The sequence below is a fragment of the Diceros bicornis genome, chromosome 2, assembly GCF_020826845.1.
Source record: "Diceros bicornis minor isolate mBicDic1 chromosome 2, mDicBic1.mat.cur, whole genome shotgun sequence".
Taxonomy (NCBI): Eukaryota; Metazoa; Chordata; class Mammalia; order Perissodactyla; family Rhinocerotidae; genus Diceros; species Diceros bicornis.
Window position 1 is genome coordinate 48991603 of NC_080741.1, and position 22354 is coordinate 49013956.

Consider the following 22354-nt stretch of genomic DNA (forward strand, 5'->3'; position numbering starts at 1 on the left):
AAAACACACTACTGTGTAAGGATACTGTGGTTTTCTTGGGTATGTTCAAGGTAAACAGTAGCTCAGCCATTCTGACCTCACTCTGTATTTACCATCCACCGATATTAAACGTAGACGAGGAGAAAATTTTGAGTATCAATGTGCAGCAAGAAAAAGAACTGATAGTGAGACTGTTATTCCAGTTGGTGTTACACAACTAAATTTATTCCCAGAGCCCTAAGATTCTGAAACAGCAATACAAAAGCATATTATACTCCTCTGCAAGTACTGAGAACTTTTCTTTTTTTTTTGTGAGGAAGACTAGCCCTGAGCTAACACCCAATGCCAATCCTCTTCTTTTTTTTGCTGAGGAAGATTGGCCCTGGGCCAACATCCGTGCCCATCTTCCCCTACTTTATATGGGATGCCGCCACAGCATGGCTTGACAAGTGGTGTGTCGGTGAGCACCCGGGATCCTCACCTGCGAACGCCAGGCTACCGCAGCGGAGCACACAACACTTAACCACTGCGCCACCGGGCCGGCCTCCCTCAGAACTTTTAAATTAACATCCATGACAGATAAGACTAGACAAAACAGCCCTGAAATAAACAAAAAGTGGCTCAACAAAAAGCTCTCTGTACATCACTGATACTGAATGGGCAGATGAGAATAAATTAAAACAGCAGTAAAAACCCAAAAGGAAGAAATCTTTTTGAATTTTGACCCAGAAAGAGACACACAGAAGAGAGACAGAGAACAAGGAAAAGTAGAAGAAGGTGTAAGAAAGAAAAGGTAATAGGTAATACACCACTAAAACTTAAGGAACCACAACTGTTGGAACAACTCAAAAAAAACAAAGTAATACAGAAACGTGCGTTATCAGGCCCAGTGTAACTCATAGTGTGGTTTGGAGACCCATGGGCACCAGACTTTCAGGGTAACTGAGAGATCAAAACCATTTTCATAATAACACTAGGATATTATTGCCTTTTTCATTATGTTGACATTTGTACCGATGGTGAAAAGCAATGGTGGGTGAATCACAGGCCCCTTAGCATGAATCCAGGCAGTGGTACCAGAGTGTCTTAATAGTCACTTTATTCTTCGTTGCCACATACTCACAAAAACAAAATAAGCCAACTATACTTAAATGTTTTCTTAATGAAACAGTAAAAATAATTTTATTGACTCTAAACGTCTAAGCCCATGTGTATTTAATATTTGGTGCTAGAAAAGGGGGGTACACAAGAGGACTAAATATCAACTATCAAAGCATTATGGCTGTCTAAAGGAAAAGCACTTGTACAATAGTTTGAGTTTCAAACTCAACTAGCTACTATTTTCCTCGAACAACATTTTTACTAGAATGAATGGCTAACACACCATGGTTTCACAGACAGTTATCTGGCCAACATTTGCTCAGAAATAAACAAGAATTCTCAAAAACATCACTTCAAGGAAAACAACTGATGGTGTTTGTTGTCAACGATTAAGTGAAAATTAGAACTCTGAAAAATAGGTATCTGCCATGAAAGCTTGTCCTACTACTTAAAAGACTTTTTCTGCTGAGATGCGATTGGTAGTAATATCAAATGAGATTTTTTTGATATTGTATAATGAACTGTATCAACATTTGGAAGATCTGCATAATTCAGTAAACCAATATTTTTCAATTTATCAATGCAAGATGTTACGCAATCATATATGGATAAAAGATCCATCACAAGCGCAAGAGACCAATGGATTCCATGTGGTAACTAACCTTCAACAAACTACCACTCGTCAAGTTTTAATGTAGTACAAAGAATAATATCCAAAATTATCTGCAAAGGTCATTAAGATACTTTTCCTGTTTGCAACTACATATCCTGGTGATGCCAGATTTTCTTAATATACTTAAACTAAAACAATCTATCTGATGGAAAAGCAAATATGAAAATCTGTGTATTCTGGTAAGCCAAACATTATAGATTTCCTAAAATATACAACGCCATACTTTTCACTAGCATCTTTTGCTTTCCAAAAGCTGTTCTTCATAAAAATGTTAATTATGTTGACTTGTAATGGGTTTGCTATTAACTGAATTAAATATTTTTCAGTTTTAATTTTTAATATAGAAAATACTGATACAGTCACATAAACGAAAACTCTTTGGAGTCCTCAACATAATTTTTAAGAGCATAAGTGTGTTCTGACACCAAAAAGTTTGAGAACCGCTGACCTGTTCTAATCTTATTATTTGATGCTTGATTTCTGATATACAACTTTGGATCAGATGGAATACTCTAGTGAAAGGGAGCTCTCTTCTGTAAATTCACTGCTCTAATGTTCTAGTTATAAATGGTGCAGATGCGGTCAGTAAATTACCAGCAGCAACCATCAATTTCTTTCAGGTTGACCCCACTATCGAAACTGGAAAGCCAGGAATTAGTTTTCCCAGGATCACACACGGTACTAGGTGGTTATGAGACCCATTCTGATCAATGAGACAGAAAAGAAAGACTGATGGGGGCTTCAGGGAAAGCTTTTCCTTCCAAGAAGAGCCTAACAAGAAAAGTTCCCAACTTTCTCCCTGTTTTGAATGGGGATGTGAAGCCTGCAACTAACCAGCCTTCCTGTGACCAGAAGACAATACAGAGATAAAAAGTGGACAGCTAAGGAAGTTAGAACAAAACAATAGAAAAGCTAGGGACTTGATGATATAATTGAGCAGTGGAAGGAATCTTGGAATTGCCAATCTGAAGAAATCTAGTTGAACAAAAATCCAATGTCCTTTTAGTTTAATCTACTGCTAGTCAGATTTTCTGTTCCTTGCAGGCAAAAGCATTCTCAACAGATTTAACCATCAACTTCCTCATATGGTCCTAATTCAGCACCCAGAGACACATTCTATCCATAAACACTAAGTGATGTCATGTAGTCTCCATCTTACTTAAATAATTGTTGTTCTGTAACTAAAGACAAATGGTCCTTCTTCAGAAACGAGTGATAAATATGGAACCAAACATTCTTTTTTTCCTACCCTTTAGAGTAGAAATAATTGCTAAGATCTAGTTGTATAAGTATCTGCAAGAATCACTAAAGACATGAAGAAATCCAAATAAGCATTCAATAAACTGATTGACAGAGATACCATGCATTATCACTGGTTTACCACAGTCTTCTGCTTTCAAAAACAAAGTAGTGTTTTCAATGGCAGATGTCTTTAGCTACTTCTCTGGAATCCTTCTGCGAAACATAATGGTTGTACACTCAAATGCACACAGCACACACTAGGGAAGTAATCTACAATGACTGAGGTGGGCTAGGTTAAGAAAAACTGGTATCTGAAGAAATGCCCCACTTCAAAGGAACATCTGCTACTCAAGAACAGCCAATTATTGCTATGTGGGAATGAGATCTCAGAACTGCCAGATCTTCAAATTCTGAAGTAAAAGTTAGAAATCTAGACTACTTTGGCAAAACTCCAATATTTGTTTACATGTTGGCAAAACAATTAAAAAAAAAAAAAAACCAACCTGGGCCAAAATAACACACACCCAGGCTTGATCTCCCATACTGACAGCCAGCACATCACCTCCAGTGTGATATTTAAATATTAACGGCCCAAGAAAATTCTACTAAAACACATTACATGGATCAAAAATTTTCAGGATAAATTGCAAAGGTATATTTAAAATGCTAGTCACAGAAACAGCACGCATCTCATATGTGAATAAAGGGGCTCCATCATTAATCTGCTTACCTCCAGGAGCAGAAGGGTTTCCTGTTCAGTCCATTCTCTTCCAGCACTAGCTCCTTTACTCTAAAGAAACAAAATCAGAATTTATTTACTTATTCCTAAAGGCTGCTTATGGAGCTGAACAGGATTCTTTTCTAAGTTCAGGGCGCTGTTTTCCCCAAACAACCAAAATTTTAAGTCCCTGAGTAACAGGAATAAAATGCGTAAAAAACCTAAACTTCCAACAGAAAGGCTGGCTTATTTCAAAGATTTCTTGCTGTCTACAAAGGACTGAGGGATATTTAGATATTTTATTTCTATTATTTTGACATTCCAAAATACCTCTTGAAGCTACAAAGGCACAGTATTTTAATGCATATCATGAATCAGCTATAATATTATAAACATAAAACAAATATTTAGTATAACTTAAAGGCAGTACTTTTTCCAAGACTCAAGGACAAACTGTACTAGATATAAAGCGCTCTGGCAGATTTCTTGATTCCAACTGCAACAAGTTCATATTATCTCATTTTTAACATCTCTTGATTAAAATAATGTCCAAGGGATTCCCTAAATTTGAAATCACCTTTTCCATGAGAATCCCTTATAACTTACAATTTATGTGAGCATGGGGGTATAAGAAAACTGAGTTTGTGTGATATAAAAATTAAAACTTATTAATTGATGCATACATCTTGATTTACAGACCCTACACCATAGATGTGCAGAGGACAGGACATGTGGTATACTCAACAGTATTCTTTAGCTGTAGATGTTACTAATTCAAAATATATGTTCAAACATATTCCTTCCCTGAAAACTCTATTTTGGGAAATCACAATTTAATAAATGAGGAGAAAATTTCCACAGTCCATGATTTCCTTGTTTATGTCAACAGTTTCTCAATTTATTTGACTCAACCATTCTGTGCACTTGTGCTAAACACTGCAGGTAAAAATTAAATTATGATTTCCTAGGTCTCCCTGGTATTCAATCCATATCATCCTGAAATATTTGTTAATGTCTAAAAAAGGTACTAAAAATAACTAGTCCTAAATTTAACTAAAGAATAACAAGAAGAATCTAAGTATTTCAGAATTAAAGCCCTAAACTATGGCTTTGTGAGAAAGAAAAGATGCATGTAGCTACAACTTATAATATATTGCTCAGATTCCTTGAGCACTTCTTTAAGAGAACCAAACGTTAACCCCCCCCTTTTATTTTTGTGAGGAAGATCAGCCCTGAGCTAACATCCATGCCAATCCTCCTCATTTTGCCAAGGAAGACTGGCCCTGAGCTAACATCCGTACCCATCTTCCTCCACTTTATGTGGGATGCCACCACAGCATGGCCTGACAAGCAGCGCGTTGGTGCGTGCCCAGGATCTGAAACGGGGCCGCCAGCAGCAGAGTGCATGCACTTAACCACTAGCCACGGGGCGGGACCCCACTTTTTTTCTTCTTTTTTGTGAGGAAGATTAGCCCTGAGCTAACATCTACCGCCAATCCTCCTCTTTTTCCTGAGGAAAACTGGCCCTTGGCTAACATCCATGCCCATCTTCCTCCACTTTATATGGGATGCTGCCACAGCATGGGTTGACAAGCAGTGCCTCGGTGCACGCCCAGGATCTGAACCATGGGCTGCCACAGCGGAGCACGCACGCTTAACCACTATGCCAGCGGGCCGGCCCCCAAAGGTTAACCTTTTAATGCACAAACATCAGAAATGACCATCAGTTAGATTAAATACAGGGAAGATCTCTACCACCTAGACATGGCTAACATTTATTGGGTAGGTCCTCAGCAACCATTTCCCCACTTCTCAGCCACAAAGTATAGGATGGATTTTCTCCATTCCTACTGGCTTAAGTCACCAAGTGTTTCTCTTGAGAAAACCTGGCTCAGGGAAGAGTTGCATAACCTCATCAGGGCCCATGAGACGTTTCTGCCTGATTTTAAAAATTTTTTCTTTTGTATTTATTGAGGTATAATGTATGTATAACAAAATATACAAATCTTAAGTGTACAGATTGATACTTTACTTATACATCTATGTAGCAACCACTCAAATCAACACCCAAAAGCCTCCTTCCTTTAAACCTCAAGTTAATATCAACCCACAAAAGTAGATATTATTTTGAATTCAACAATCACGTTAGTTTTTCTTGGCTCTGAATTTTATATTAACAAACCCATTCAGTATGTAGTTTACAAGTCTGGCTTCCAATTCAATATTATGGTAATGACATTCAACCACTTCCTTTAATTTTCTTACAGTGTGTACTAGTGATAACTTCTCCACCTTTTGAATGCCTGCAAAGGTCTTTACCGCGCTTTCAGTTCTGAAAGGCATTTCTACTGGATATAAAATTCCAGAGTGAGTTTTTCTTTCAGTATTTTTGTGTGTGTGTGTGAGGAAGATCAGCCCTGAGCTAACACCCGTGCTAATCCTCCTCTTTTTGCTGAGGAAGACCGGCTCTGAGCTAACATCTATTGCCAATCCTCCTCCTTTTTTTTCCCCCCAAAGCCCCAGTAGATAGTTGTATGTCATAGCTGCACATCCTTCTAGTTGTTGTATGTGGGACACGGCCTCAGCATGGTCAGAGAAGCGGTGCCTCGGTGCGCGCCTGGGATCCAAACCCAGGGCGCCAGTAGTGGAGCTCGTGCACCCAACCGCTAAGCCACAGGGCTGGCCCGTCTTTTAGTATTTTAAAATCTTACTATATTGTCCTCTGGCTTCTATCATTTGTGTTGAAAAGTGAGACATTAGTTTTATTATTGTGCCTTTGAATTTAATGTGTCCTTCCCCAACTCTACTCCCACCCCCACTCTCACCCTCCTTGACTGGTTTTATGCTGTTAGCTTTAAGAGTTCAAGCAGGGCCAGCCCCGCTGATCTAGTGGTTAAGTTCGGAGCACTCTGCTTCAGCAGCCCAGGTTCAGTTTCCGGGGGGTGGATCTACACCACTTGTCTGTCAGTGGCCATGCTGTGGCAATGGCTCACATACAAAAAGAGGAAGATTGGGGGCTGGCCCAGCGGCATAGTGGCTAAGTTCACGTGCTCCGCTTCGGGAGCCCAGGGTTTGCTGGTACAGATCCTGGGCATGGACCTACGCACCACTCATCAAGCTATGCTGAGCTGGCGTCCCACACAGAACTAGAAGGACATACAACTGGGATATACAACTATGTACTGGGGCTTTGGGGAGAAAAAAGGAAGAAAAAAAAAGAGAAAGATTGGCAGTAGATGTTAGCTCAGGGCAAATCTTCCTTAGCAAAAAAAAAAAAGAGTTTAAACATAATGTGCCTGGGTATGGTTTTCTCTTATCCAAATTTTGATCTGTTCAGTCTCTCTTATATTGCTTTCTTTCTCTTATATTAATATTGCTTATATTGCATTCTTTCTCTTCTTACAGGTGTCTAATGATAAATATTAATTCTTACAACTGTACCTCATATGTCTCTTACACACTTTTCTCTTTGTCCTGTCCCCCCAACTTCAACCAATTTTTCTCTTGGTGTTTCAGTTTTAATATTTCTACTAACCTGCCGATTTCAATGTCCTGTCTTCTGCTGTGCTCAGCCTGCTGTTAAACCCATCCAATGAGTTAATTTCAGGTATATTTTCAATTATTCAATATTCATTTGATTCTTTTTATATATAGTCATGTATCGCTTAACGATAAGGATATGTTCTGAGAAATGCGTCGTCAGGAGATTTCATCACATACATCACAGAGCATGCTTATTACACAAACCTAGACGGTATAGCCTACTACACACCCAGGCTATACAGTACTAATCTTATGGAACCACTGTCGTTATATGCAGTCCACTGTTGACCGAAATGCCATTATGCAGCGCGTGACTATATTCTAATTGTCTGTTGAAATTCTCCATTTTTTCCTCTATTTTCTTTAACACATTAATCATAGTTATTTTTAAATAACTATCTACTAACCATACAAAAAAAAGGTTAGATAACGTAATTGTTTTTTTATAAAATGCCATCAGATTTAAGTAGAAAGTTCACCTCCTTACACTATAGAAAATAAATTAAGTTTTTTAGGGAAATGATGCTTCTTAAAAGGAAGATGAACAGGGGGCCAGCCCACTGGCATACTGGTTAAGTTTGCACACTCTATGTCAGCTGCCCAGGGTTCGCAGGTTGGATCCTGGGCATGGACCTAGGCACCACTTATCAAGCCATGCTGTGGCAGGCACCCCACATATAAAGAGAAAGATGGGCATGGATGTTAGCCCAGGGCCAATCTTCCTCAGCAAAAAGAGGAGGATTGGCAACAGATGTTAGCTAAGGGCTAATCTTCCTCACCAAAAAAAAAAAAGAAGAAGACAAACCAAGAAGGCATGCTGGATTATAGTCCATGTCTCTCTTGAAAGAAATCCTTACCTTTGCTAAGGTTTTCTTGGAGTAAATGTCAGTACGAAGACCAAAGTTCTGCAAATCAATTGGTTTTTCCTTGTTTTTCTCAGGAAAATTTAACATCTGCTGAGCAGCAGGGACCTATGAGTCAGATAAATGATAAATGGCTGTATTAACCCCTACAAAGTCAAGGGGATGGAAGTTTTTAAAGAATTATTTAATAATGGCATTTAAACCACGCCTGGCAGAGATTCTACAAGAAAATAAATACTCACACCTCCATACTACACCTCTAACAAAATTTCAACATGTAAAAAACATTTTTCTGCCTGTTTTAAGTCACAAAGAAAATAGACAACAAATTTTCTTAAATATAATCTTCTATTTCACAATGGAGGGCAATATATAGCTTGGATTCATGTTATTCCAACTTAATGCTACACATAATCCAATTGACAATAATTTTTTCAAGAACATGTGTATGGATGTCCACTTTCCAAATGTTGGGAAGGGAAAGAAGTTTTAAACAATTTAACAGATTTAAATAATCTCTTTGTTTATTAGCAGCTTTGATGGCAGAAGTGATAAAAGGAGTCATAAGTATGAAAGTAAATCTATAACACGCTAAGATAAGGCATAGAGTCTTGGGATTAATGAGAGAGCATTATCTTAAACACTAAATATTCTTATGAAGTCAAACATCTACAAGAGATAAAAACAAACAAAACCTATCAGCTAAGAAACAGCACTATTACATGACAATAATCATAATTCCTTGAATATGAATGCTAGAAGTGGTGGTCTGTTACCATCCAGAGGCGAAGAAAAGACAGCATTAATTTACCTGAGGTGATCGAAGATGGAGAGGCACAAGCCCAGAGGGGGTATCAGCTAACACATTGAAATGAGGAGTAGGAGGAGGTCCCATTGCCATGGGTCGACTTTCTGGATCCACTTGGTAATTAACAAGCCCCCATTGCTCTAAAAAGGCATGAACCCTGAAGAATAAAGCTCTGAAAGTTACAATCTAGAAAATGTACCTCATCTCCTTCATAACCATCATTACATCTCATTAAAAAACAAATACAAGTAAATATGTCGTCTGTAGGCTATGAACCATCACAAATTGACAATTTTGGTTTGCTTTATGAGGGACAATTTCTACAAACTCAAAATAATGCTGATATTACAGCACCCCAAAACCTAGTATAAGCCTAAGCATTTCAATCACAGAAATAAGTGAACAAATGCTCAGTTAAGTCCATGCTGAAAGAACTCACACACAGACCACATTCACAGAAGGAGATCCACCTTTTGGTTTTTTTCTTTAGACAGATATAGGGCACAGAGCTTATCCACTCCCCACCCCAATCCACTCTCTATCTATAGTCATTTTCTGATTTGACTATAAAATAAAAGATGTAAATTATAAAATCTTAAAAAGAGGAGAAAATGCTAAGGTTTTAAAAATATTTAATCCCTAAGTGAAAGACAAAAGATTTAGGTATTTTATTAACCAAGAAAACAGCCAGTTTAATCAATCAAACATCAAACAGCAATGCATCAATAACCACATGCAGTGAAGCGTCTGAGAACAAGTCATTTTACCTCATCACAGCACACACATCTCCAGTCAAGTTCCTTCGACAAGCAGTGCTGGTTAAATATTCTTGGGGGTTTAGGCGATAGGTGTCAATCATAAAATTTCGGTATGCCAAGTATCTAAAAAGCAATGGCAAAATGCATAAGGTGGACACATATCCTTTCAGAAACAATAACTCATAGAGCGAAAAGTCTTCATATTCCTCACAACCAAATACAACAAAAAGTTAAGACCACAGTCCAACAAACAACGGTAATACTGTATTGAGAATTCACAGTCACAAGTATAACTCAGGGTAAGAACTCCTAATATGCAAAACAACTGTTTACTAATATTTAACAACAATAAGTAAAATAGAGTAATATGATGAAGTTAATGTGAAGTAACATAAATACAAACTTGGTCACAGATGTGTATGGATAAATCCTTAGTTTAGTTGCCTGCAGAATTTGCAAATAACACATGGTTACTCAGGCTGTCTCATTAACTATCATGGGTCTTGCATTTACTGTGTGCCAGGCATAGTTCTAAGCACTTTCCATGCAGTAACTCATTTAATCCTCACAATCTCTCTATAACGTAGAGTCTATTATTATTCTATGTATAAATGAGGAAAGCGAAGCACAGCATGACTAAAGAATTTGTCCTAGTCCACAAGGCTGGTAAGTGGTGAGTCTAAAATTCAGTACAGAGTGGTGGCTCTGGAATCCATGCTCTTAACATACGCTGCATCTCATTTCTATACTCTTTCTAGAGCCACATGTGGATTTAGCTCTGACAATGACTATATACCTTCTGGTTGGCAGTTTTTCAGAGAGATTCCAGGTAGGCAACGAATAGAACCCATGAAGCCCAACTCAGAGGTAAGACAACAACACTTAAAAAAGGAGAGAAAAACTGAGATTCTGAGTCATAGCAGATTCTACAACGTACCCACACACTTCTGCCACAAAATACTTAGAACAAGAGTGTTAAGAAGCTGGAGACCTAGGAAAAGTTCTTGCTACAAAAGTAAAACAAAAGTCTGGCAGCTTGAGGTTAGCTACATCAGAGCAGAAAAGGTATACTGCTCAAAAACAGTCTTGTACAAACACAGGTGGATAAACAAAGACTGAAAGGTGAATTTACAAATTTAAATGGGCCAAACTACTCAACTGTGCTTTTAAACAAAAGACTGCAAAGAATCATAAGTATTTACAAATGCTGGCAAAAGGCAAACTGGCGGCAACAGGCAAATTAGCTGGAAGAATACACCACGTCTGAATAGGTGGAAAAACTATCAGGGAAACTAAGAGAGTTTCTTATGTCAAATCTCTGGTTCTGCTTTTAAATGACTCCTTACAGCTTTGTTACAGAAAGGCTGCAATTAGCTTTGATATCTAAACTTAGAATCCCAAACTATCATGGACAATCTACCACCAGAAAATATTTATTATTCAATCTTCTATATTATGTCACGTGTTTTATGTGGAAAATTATCCTTCCCTAACAACTTAAACAAAAGACATCTGTTTGTCCAGTCACATGCGTATAAAAGACAACGGATTAATACTATGAAGATAAGACGTGGAAAGGTGTTTATAGTATGACAGGTGTGGATTTACTTTAGGGGCAAGGATTTCCAGAATTGTATATTTAAGGGTCACCAGGCAAAAGCAAAAATACTTCCTCACAAACTTCTTCCTTCCAATAAAAGTTTTTCTATTTCCAATGCAAAAGTACAACAATGCTTTATGTAATTAAGATCAATTCATATGCAGCTATACCATCATATGCAGTTATACCATCATATCTGACATTCTTTTAATTAAGAATCATTCATCAGAAAAATAAGATAAAGATTTCATTTTCTCCTAGATTGTTATACATAAAATTATATAATCCATAATACACATGTACACACAAGGTGGGAACTGTTAGGGAGAAATCTGAACTTATTTTAGTCAATACGTTACTAAATTCAATCTTTAGCTGCAAGAGCTGATGTGAATGTAGTTCAAGGTTGAGGAAGAAAAAAATCTGAAACAATTTCCTTTGAAGCAAGGAATGCCGTGCAGCTGAGATATGAACATTGTTCTAATGGAGTAAGATATTTGCAAACTGCCACACATTAGCAAAAATTAACTCAGAAGTGTGCTTTGAGAACCCCCTGCCAAACACATATAAATAAACAATTTTTCCAAACACTGGCCTCATTCAAATATGTAATGGTATGAGGATTACATCTTTACATTTCACTCACATCTCTGGAGTCTTGGATTTGTTTTTTCCATTGAAAAACTCAGGAAGAGCACGCCGTTCAATCACGTGAATACTGAAAAGAAAGAGAAAAAAAGAGGATTTGGAGCCCTCTTAGAAAAATAAAATCTTAAAATCTGAGCTAAGCTTGTTTAATTTTCAAAGTAAAACTGATAAATCCAAAAACTGAGCACTGCTTGCAAAACTTAATTGGCTTGCACAAGGTCCTATGTATTAACAGCATATAATAAAGTTAAAGAAAGCTTTCCCTTTCTCACTCCAAATACTTATGATAGTTTTTCTATTTCCATAACCAAACAAAAAATTCTATCAACACATCGAAAGCTATACATTTTATCATGTTCTTGTCAGAATACAACATGACTAGATGATGAACCACAAGACCGAAAGTTCTTGGAAAACTGGCTGACAAAAATCACAGTAGTTGACATAGCAACAAACAGATGAAATCAATGACCCCGCCAAAACACAATGCAATTTACAATTATGTTTCTCAGGCTCTTAGTATCAATTTCTGTCCAGCCCTCAGAAACTTCGCGAATTGAATTCTTAAAAAAATTTCAGTGATTTACTAACTTTAAAAAGATCATAGAACTGATTTTTAACATTTGGATAAAATGTAACAGGTGATAAGCACTGTAGAAACCATGTAAAATGATCAGGCCTAACACAGTATACAAATGAACCAAGTATATACCTAGCACAAAGGTTTTGACAACAACACTAACCAACGTTTTTCTTGATGACACATTTTAGTTTCTCAGTGGCTTCCCAGACATGCAACATGTACTGGTTATACTCAAAAGAGCACATCAATAGGCTGTGAATATAACTAAAATCATTCACTCTTCCACTATTTGGTAACATTTAAACTGTCTGAACTGGATTTGTACTGCCAAATATTATAAACACAATGAATTACCTGAAAACATCTAGGAAGATAATTTCTAAGATAAATTAATGCTATATAGATACATGTATAAGGACTTTCCAAGTTTTACTATAAAGACAAAAGGTGTAAGCAATTAATTATATGGTTCTAATACACCTCTCATTGTTTAAATTGTTACAGGTTAGGAAGAGCCCACAAAAAAAACAATTTCTATATTCACCAAGAACAAAACCCATAAGAATGTTTAATCCCAAGCACTTTAGTTTTCAACATCTATGTCTGAAGTGCCGGCAGCTGATTCCTTAAGTTCTGAAAAGGGGTTAGGGAATAGAAGGAGTGGAGTATTCAGAATCAGAAAATCTGAGTTCTTCTAATTATCTACTCCACAATTTCAGAACACTTCAACTGAAGCAGTAGTTATTTTATCTATAAAACAGGGATATAATTAATAATTGCACTATCCATCTAACAGCACACTTTGTGACATGCAAAGGTTATCATGCAAATGAAAGTGCTTCTGTAACCTATAAAAACCTATAAAATTATATACTGTTATGACTTTTCCTTTTAAATTTTAGAGGAAAAGAATGACAGTTTCTCAAGTGTGTCCTCTTACGTCATTCTGAAACTTAACATGTGACTACAAATAATAATGAGAATGAGACATTTCCAAATTTAAAAATAATTTAACACAACAATCAATGTAATGAAGATTGACTTTCAAAAAAGAGTTATATACTTATTCTGTTCCACCTTCTACTTATTCAAATCATTTAGGAACAGCATTCAGAGTTGATTTTTTGTGTGTGTGTGAGGAAGATAGGCCCTGAGATAACATCTGCCAATCCTCTTCTTTTTTTTTTTTTTTTTTTTTTTGCTGAGAAAGGGAAGACTGGCCCTGGGCAAACATCCATGCCCATCTCCCTCTACTTTATATGGGACGCCGCGACAGCATGGCTTAAGAAGCGGTGTCAGTCCCCAGAGTTGATTTTAAAGACATGCAGAAAAGTGTCAATATTAGAGTCATACCTTGTGGTTTTGGACAAAAATAAGCTATGACTCCAGTGGACCATCACTCTATTCCTTTAAGAAATTGGCTTCTAAAGACTTCTACATGCATATATAAAATCACATCTGTCCTTAAAGAATGATAATGTAATAATCAAGAGCAGGCACAGGACCAGAAGATTCTGAGTAAGGGCAGCATCACTGGAGTAACTAAACAACCTTCCAGTGAACGTACATTAAAGAAGCCAATATCGGGCCGGCCCAGTGGCATACCGGTTAAGTGTGCGTGGTCCGCTGCGGTGGCACGGGTTCGGATCCAGGGCACGCACTGACGCACCGCTTGTCAAGCCATGCTGTGGTGACCTCCCATACAAAGCAGAGGAAGATGGGCACGGATGTTAGCCCAGGGCCAGTCTTCCTCAGCAAAAAGAGGAAGACTGGCAGATGTTAGCTCATGGCTGATCTTCCTCACAATAAAGAAAAAAAAAAAAGAAGCCAATATCTATTTGGAGGGTAAGTTTTGGTACACATATTTAAAAATAAAAAGGGGGCCAGCCCCGTGGCATAGCAGTTAAGTGAGCGCGGTCCGCTGCTGGCGGCCAGGGTTCAGATCCCGGGCGCGCAACAATGCACCACTTGTCAGGCCATGCTGTGGCGGCGTCCCAAATAAAGTGGAGGAAGATGGGCACAGATGTTAGCCCAGGGCCAGTCTTCCTCAGCAAAAAAATAGGAGGATTTGCATGGATGTTAGCTCAAGGCTGAGCTTCCTCACAAAAATAAATAAAAATAAACATATATTAAAAATAAAAAACCAAACAGACAAAAATGAGCCTGATACAAAATAGTCACACCTCATAAGTAGTCAATAAATCAGATGCCTAGGACTTCAGTTATGTCCAATCATGCTCTGACAGTGCCCCAGTGGTTGTGGTAAATCACAGGGAGTCTCCCACAGTGGGAGGATACTGAGGAGGTCTGTTTTCTTTTTTTTAAGATTTTATTTATTTTCCCCCCAAAGCCCCAGTAGATAGTTGCATGTCGTAGTTGCACATCCTTCCAGTTGCTGCACGCGGGACGTGGCCTCAGCATGGGCGGAGAAGCGGCGCATCGGTGGGCGCCCGGGTTCCGAACCCCGGCCGCCAGCATCAGAGCATGCACACTTAACCACTAAGCCACGGGGCCGGCCAGGAGGTCTGTTTTCTTGAACTTTATTACATACAAGGTTTTATATGTGAAAAGCTTCCTAATGTTAAAATGAAGCCATTATTGGGTAGTAAGATGAGTTTTCCTTTATATATTTCTTTAATGTTTTAAAATCATATAATGAACATCAATATTTTATAATTATTCAATATTCAAGCATTTGCCTGTCTGAATTATAACGGATTCTAACTTAGGTTCCAGCTTACAAAATTTTACAACCCTAACATATAACACAATCTAGTTTACATCCCTAAATTACTTTAAACATGTTCCAAAGTTAAAAAAAATCACTTCCCATCTCCCTTCATCCAGTGTGACAGTGATTACTCTTGTGAGGACTTAGGCAGAATGCCACAATATAATTTCAAGGAAAGTTTCCCCACTCCTAAGTACCATGTTCACAGATGTAAGTGGCACACTCACCAGTTATAATCAAACCATGATGCATAGCTAGGAATAATAATGTGATTGGTCTGCTCTGTCACATTATCTTCACCAGTGTCAACTGACCGACTCTGATCACCTTTGCCAGGATCTTCATCTTCCTAAAGAAAGGAAACCAAAGTTCAGAGAAAGAACTAGAGACATATATAATAGCTTTCATATTTCTGATATTAGGTCATACAAAATGAAGCTGGCTGATCCAATTTCAAGGACCAGGTAAACAAATTCCAAGTAAAAACAGCCTTTCACACTTTTTAAGGTACCTTCACAAAATGTCCAGATGATATAGTAGATTTTATTCCTCCCTTCTACAGATGAGGGAATCAACTCAGAGAAGGCCCCAAACTTTTTCCACAAGAACTGCTTACGTGTCTAGTTTTACATAATCCTACGATCACAAATCTAAACTACAGGCTTATCTCGTTTATTGCTTTTCGCTTTATTGAGCTTCGCAGATACTCTGTTTTTTACAAGACCCTCCACTAGCAAAAAGGTTACAACTCGCTGAAGGCTCAGATGATGGTTAGCATTTTTTAGCAATAAAGTACTTGTTAATTAAGGTATGTACATTGTTTTTTTAGACATAATGCCATTGCACACTTAAAAGACTACAATACTGTGTAAACATAACTTTTATATGCACTAGGAAACCAAAAAATTCACGTGACTCGCTTTATCACAATATTCCATTTATTGCATTGGTCTGGAACTGAACCTGCAATATCTCCGAGGTATGCCTGTACTAGTTCTCAAGTTATTTATAAGGAGGTGACTCAAGGACACTAATAAGGCATAATGACAAGGCTTCTCCTATCTCAAAGATTAAGCACTCAGTATCTGCTAACGGTTATATGCACGTTATCGCATTTATTTCTCACGATAACAACAGATACTATTTATCACTTCTTCTGTGGATGGGAAAATGATGTACAGAGCTAATAAGGTATAAACAGGATATAACTCCAGCAAGTCCAGCTAAAGGGCCTACACTCTTAATCACTCCCATTACTAAAAATTAGCTCTGATTTTTGTCAGATTTATAGAGGTTTTGCAAAGGATTCCACCTAAAAACCCAGTTTTGCTAATACAATAATTTCAAAATCACTGCTTTAGGTCAAAACGCAAAAATATTTATTTCTTAGACTATCAGTAAACAGTAATAATAATTACTTTTAAATAATAATATTATTTAATATACAGTTTATATTCAAATAAATCCAAGTATCCCAGAAATGTCCTTTATATATTTTTCTCCTCAATCCAGAATCTGATCAAAGATTCCACATTATTTATGATATTCACGTATCTTTAGTTTTCATTTATCCCTGCCTCCCTTTTTGTGGGTATCTTATGACATTAAAATTTCTGAGGAATTCACACCAGCCAACTTATAGAATATCTAACAATCTCTATCTGATTGGTTCTTCATAATTAACTTCAAATTAAACATTTTTATCAAGACTACTACAGGAAATAAGTTTTTTGACATTAAGATGTTTTCTAATTTTGTACAGTTAAATCTATCAACTTTCCACCTGTGCTGTTTTTACTGCTTTTCATCTCATGAAATTCTTTTCTATTAAGAAACCAGTCAAATTTTGAATCCTCTTCTTTTATAATGGTTTCATAGCGTAACTTCCACCTTTAACTCAATCCAACCTAAATTTCCTGTGTTATATTATTTGAGGTGAGGATCTAGTGTTACTGCCTAGAAACTTAAAACCGTAGTCTTTAATCAATGAATATCGAACAAATTTAATGTATGAAAACACCAAGGAAACTCCGGTGGTTACTTAAATGATGTTGAAACAAATGTCTTAATATTGATGACAAAGGTAATAAATTTTATTTCCCAAATCAAGGAAGTTAGCAAAACCTATGCTCACAGTTAATGTGTTTTTGTGGTGTAGGTTTTACAAATCTAATTCAATTCAAAAAATTTCCTTTATTTAAGAAACCCAGCGAGAGGCTGGCATTGCAATTAAGAAAAGCTGACAGTCTATGGTTTATTTATCTCAGTGAGGAAACAAGCAGGATGACATCATGGGACTGGGTGTTGGAGTAATTACCTCTAAGCACCTTAGGTTTAAGTTATATAACAGACTTGTCCATGGTTTCAAAATTCCTCCTGCCCTTGGTGTAAAAAAAAAAAAATCTTACAGGAAAATTCTTTGGCTTTCTATTATGGTCTCTTTTACTACTACACAATACTATTTACTCTGAATGATGACAGTTTTTTACAAATATAATATTCATTAATGTCATTCATTCATAATGTAAATAATCAATTATTTACAAGCAGATTTTTGAATAAAGAAGTTTGATTTTAAAGGAAAAAAATCATAAGAATAATTCAGTTGAAGAGCCATATGTAGAAGAGTTTCTTGAAATACTTTTCCTGGAAATCCTGTCATGAATATGTTCATTCTTGAATGTATAAAAAAACAATAAATGTCAATCTGGGAAATTTCTTTGACTCAACGAAAAAAAGAACTATCCATTTTTAGCAAAGTAAGGAAGTTATTTCAAGGAGATCAGGGATTAGTTACACATATTAGCACAGTCAGACAAGACAGCCCAAACGAAACAATGGGCCATTTATTAAGGGCCATTTATTAAAAAGAGAAGTAAAATTCTCCCTTAAAACCAACACTTTCCAACAGCATAATTATTGATCTCTCTACAGTGGAACTGATGAAATGGGAAGTAGCTGACTGTAAATCTCAAAAAAGGTGAAGAACAGGATCCAAGGCTACATCGGCTGTGGATTGGGGCTGCACTCACAGAAATGGGAGTGAGAAAATCAAGGAAAGGTATGGTCCCCGCTGGCCTGCACTGTTGGATAGCAGATGGAACACTGCTCAGCTCTGATTATTAACTTGCAACCAGTAGAGTAATGGAACTAGAAAAGACAGCATATGAGGGATACCACCTGGGAAAATGGAAGTGTCCTCTTGATAAAACATTGGGGTCAAGAAAGACAAACTATTTTGGGGGTATGTTAAAAAAGAAATTAAAATATCAGAAGGGCCGCAAAATAGAATATTTCTAGGGGCACTTCCAATTCAATGTTTCTACTGCTCAATACACAGGACCCTTAGAGTTACTCCTGCACCAGGCTTAACTAAATCATTACCTTCCCTCCTGTGGTGATTGTTTCTTCATCCTGTTCATCTGAAAAATCAAAACATGTTATTTAAAAAAACAGGTAAATGCTATTTAGATTATCTGGAAACTTTAAGGTTTAAGTAAGGGATACTGGACAGAGAAAAGGAAAGAAATAGAGCAAATTTAAAGCAAATTCACCGTGAATAATTCAGTGAATTAGAATTGTACACACAAGCACAGAGGTGAGTAAAAAGTCAAAGAATAAGTAATTAAAAATTTCTAACAACACGGAATTTATAATTAATTACTGCTTAGGCTACTATATTAGTCATGATCTTACCTAATAATAGGTAAGGGACTTGATTAGGGCTCTTGCCTCCTGAGGTTTAGTGAAACAAAGCAATGACATTTTGGATCTCAGAGGAGGGAGTAAAGAAAGGGGAGGAAAGAAAGAGGTGATCATCAATCCCTACAGACCAAGTCCTGGTAAGAGTGTTAATCCCTTCTGAGGATAGGGGACTCTAGCACCTAAATGCTGGCCTTGCAAAAGAAGAGAAGCAAACCAACATATACTCTAAACTAGGCAGCTAATTTCCACAGTGAAAAGTAAAAGTGCCAGTGTGGAAAGGGTAAGAGACTATAGCACAAATAATTACATTATTAAGTTCCTATAACATTTTATTTTTTTATAATTATCATGATCCTTGGCAGACTAAGGCACTGTAAAGTTCAAAGAGAACATGGGAAAGCCATTTTTCCATTAACTTAGTCATTCAACAGATATTTCTAAAACTCTGCTATTTGAAAAGCATCAAATAAGCTGCTTAGACCAGGGGTCAGGAATTGATAGCCCATAGGCCAAATCTGGCCCACTGCCTGTTTTTGTATGGAATCTGGGAATTCAACCCTAGGCATGTTCCTAGTTAACAGTTAACCAATAAGAAGAGTGGTTTGCTGTGCCTACATTGTGCACAACATGCGGCTTACGACGAACTTCTGGGAGCCTAGAATTTTGGTACGTGCTAGGTAGAGGGTACCCTACATGACCAGGCCCCCCAGTAAAAACACTGATTAAAGACTCTCTAATGGGCTTCCCTGTGCAGAAGCATTGCATATGTGTTGCTGCGGGAAGAGAGCACTCCGTGTGACCCCTCATGCAAGGGAGAGAGCATCAAGAATTGTGAACACAGACGACACCTGTGCCATTTTCCTTTATGATTTGACTGCTTATGCTTCCTATGTTGCTATATGTTAGCCGTGAATACAACTCTATGCTGAATCCCGTGAGTCCTTCTAGAGAATCTCCAAACCTGCGGATGGTTTTGGGGATTCCCATCACACCCGCAAGTGAAGCATGGTTTTTACATTTATAAACGGTTGAAAAGAAAATCAACAGAAAAATATATCATGACATCAAAATCAACTGAAATTCAAATTTCAGTGTCCATAAATAAAAGTTTTATTGGAATAAGCCATGATCATTTGTTTATATATTATCTATGGCTGCATCTGCATTACGATAGCAAAGTTGATTAGTCATGACAGAGACCATATAGCCCATAATGTCTAAAATATTTACTATTTAGCACTTTTCAGAAAAAGTTTGTCAACTCTTACTTCAGAGGATATAAAAAGATGAGTAGTATTTTAACAGGTAATAAGGGACTAGCATTCAAACATTTAACTAAATTTTACAGAGTGCCTACTATGTACCAGCCATTGTCCAAAAGCTAAAAACACAATGATAAACAAGAAAAGGTCCCCTTTATGGAGTTTACATTCCAGTTAGGAGTGGCAGGAGATGGAAGAGAAAATAAATAAACAAAAGAGATATCAGATGTTGAAAATAGCTATACAGAGAATAAAAACAAAGTAATATATTTTAGAGAGGGATTGGGTGGGTGGACTCTTCAGAGCAAATAAAGAGGGAAGTCAGGGCCAGCCCCAGTGGCCTAGTGGTTAAGTTCAGCATGCTATGCTTCGGTGGCCCAAGTTCAGTTCCTGGGTGTGGACCTATACCACACTGTTAACAGCCATGTTGTGCTGGCAGCCCACATAATAAAAAATAGAGGAAGACTGGCAGGGATCTTAGCTCAGGGCCAATCTTCTCTAGCAAAAAAAAAAAAAAAAAGAGGGAAGCCTCAACGAAAAGGTGACATTTAAGCTAAAACATGAGGGGAAAAAAAGGATGGAGCATGGAGCAAGCATTCCACAGAGAGGAAGCGGCCAGATCAAAGGGCCTCAGTTGGGTATGGACTTGATGACTTCACAAAACTGAAAGGCCACTGTGAGCATGAATGAAGGCTGAGAGAAATGAGCCCATCACAACAGCAGAGGGCAATCATACAAAGCATTGGCACTAAAGTTAGACGGCCCTGAATCTGCTCTCCCACTTAAAAGTTGTATGCTTCGAAATGTTACTGAACCCCTCCAGTCTCCATTTCCTCATCAATAAAACAAGGCTAACATGGTTTTATGGTGAAATGCAAACGTATGTAGAATGACACCTGGCAGGTACTCATGTAACATAGAGATGGACACTGTTGCTTGACTTGTAAGTCAGAGACAAAACACCTGCTGAGTGGAATAGGGGATTTGGCGTGTGGTAAATTATAGTACTACCAATGTGAGTCATCCAGCTCTGTAGAGGTACTATTATTTTTCTAGGAAGTTTCTGACATAAAGAAATCTAGATAAGGTTGTCAAAAATGAATATCTTGTCCTTTTGATCTCTGTAAACCAAAGGATAACCAACTTCTCACTAGCTGGTGGCAGGACAACTTAACGACCTCTCTCTGGTCAAAATACACCATTTAATTTTAGTTTGACAGATTTCCTTCCCTGAGGTAGTCTTATACCCAATGGAAACAGGTTTCTGATAATACAAAAGTAGGATGGACACCCTTCTTACTGATTCCTAATTGGTAATACTCAATAAATGTTCTCTTACTCCTTCCACATGTGGGCAAATACACTCTCACCTCAGCCCCCGGATCCTGACCTTTCAGATCTCAAGACCTTCTTTCGAAAAACTGAGTATATTTAGCTGGGTGGCATAGAAGGCAGAAAATGGATCAGTTGAAACAACAAACAACTCTGTCAACAATAATTCCCAGTTCATGGATCAGTTACTCTTGGCATAGTTCAAGTTATAGCTAATGCAGAAAGCCAGATGCTTAAATGATACAAAGGAAGTCTGTTGGTCCCTGGATGAAAAGCCAGAACAAAAGTTTCAAATTCCACAGATCCTAACTCTCCAAGTATGATCAGCAGCATCTTTAGCCACAACGTTCCTGATTTAGACCTCAAGCTGTTCACAAACACAAAGGGAAGATCTCTTATATCCAGCACGAAAAATCTTAAATCCAGTTGGGACCCCCTATCCTTTTCCTAAAATTAGCTTCAATTCGACTCCTTTGATAAAGTCTATTACAAATATACTCTAAAAGTTACCTCACTTTATTTATTTATTTTTTTTGTGTAAGGAAGATCAGCCCTGAGCTAACATTCATGCTAACCCTCCTCTTTTTGCTGAGGAAGACCGGCTCTGAGCTAACATCTATTGCCAATCCTCCTCCTTTTTTTTCCCCAAAGCCCCAGCAGGTAGTTGTATGTCATAGTTGCACATCCTTCTAGTTGCTGTATGTGCGTCGCAGCCTCAGCATGGCCAGAGAAGCGACCCATTGGTGCGCGCCCGGAATCTGAACCCGGGCCGCCAGTAGCAGAGCGCACACACTTAACCTCTAAGCCA

The 22354-nt window shown here is 37.6% G+C and overlaps 1 protein-coding gene across 2 annotated transcripts in view; it reads right to left on the reverse strand.

The window, feature by feature from the left end:
• The window catches only part of SMARCC1 (SWI/SNF related, matrix associated, actin dependent regulator of chromatin subfamily c member 1), a 177264-nt gene that overhangs the window by 85093 nt on the left and 69817 nt on the right, over positions 1 to 22354 (reverse strand). For both annotated transcript variants that reach the window (XM_058557364.1, XM_058557354.1), the window contains exons 13-19: positions 18632 to 18669; positions 15475 to 15596; positions 11932 to 12003; positions 9695 to 9808; positions 8931 to 9084; positions 8114 to 8227; positions 3726 to 3785 (exon numbers count right to left, since the gene is read on the reverse strand). In XM_058557364.1, the coding sequence (XP_058413347.1) occupies positions 3726 to 3785; positions 8114 to 8227; positions 8931 to 9084; positions 9695 to 9808; positions 11932 to 12003; positions 15475 to 15596; positions 18632 to 18669 (674 nt within the window). The remainder of the gene's footprint in view (positions 1 to 3725; positions 3786 to 8113; positions 8228 to 8930; positions 9085 to 9694; positions 9809 to 11931; positions 12004 to 15474; positions 15597 to 18631; positions 18670 to 22354) is intronic.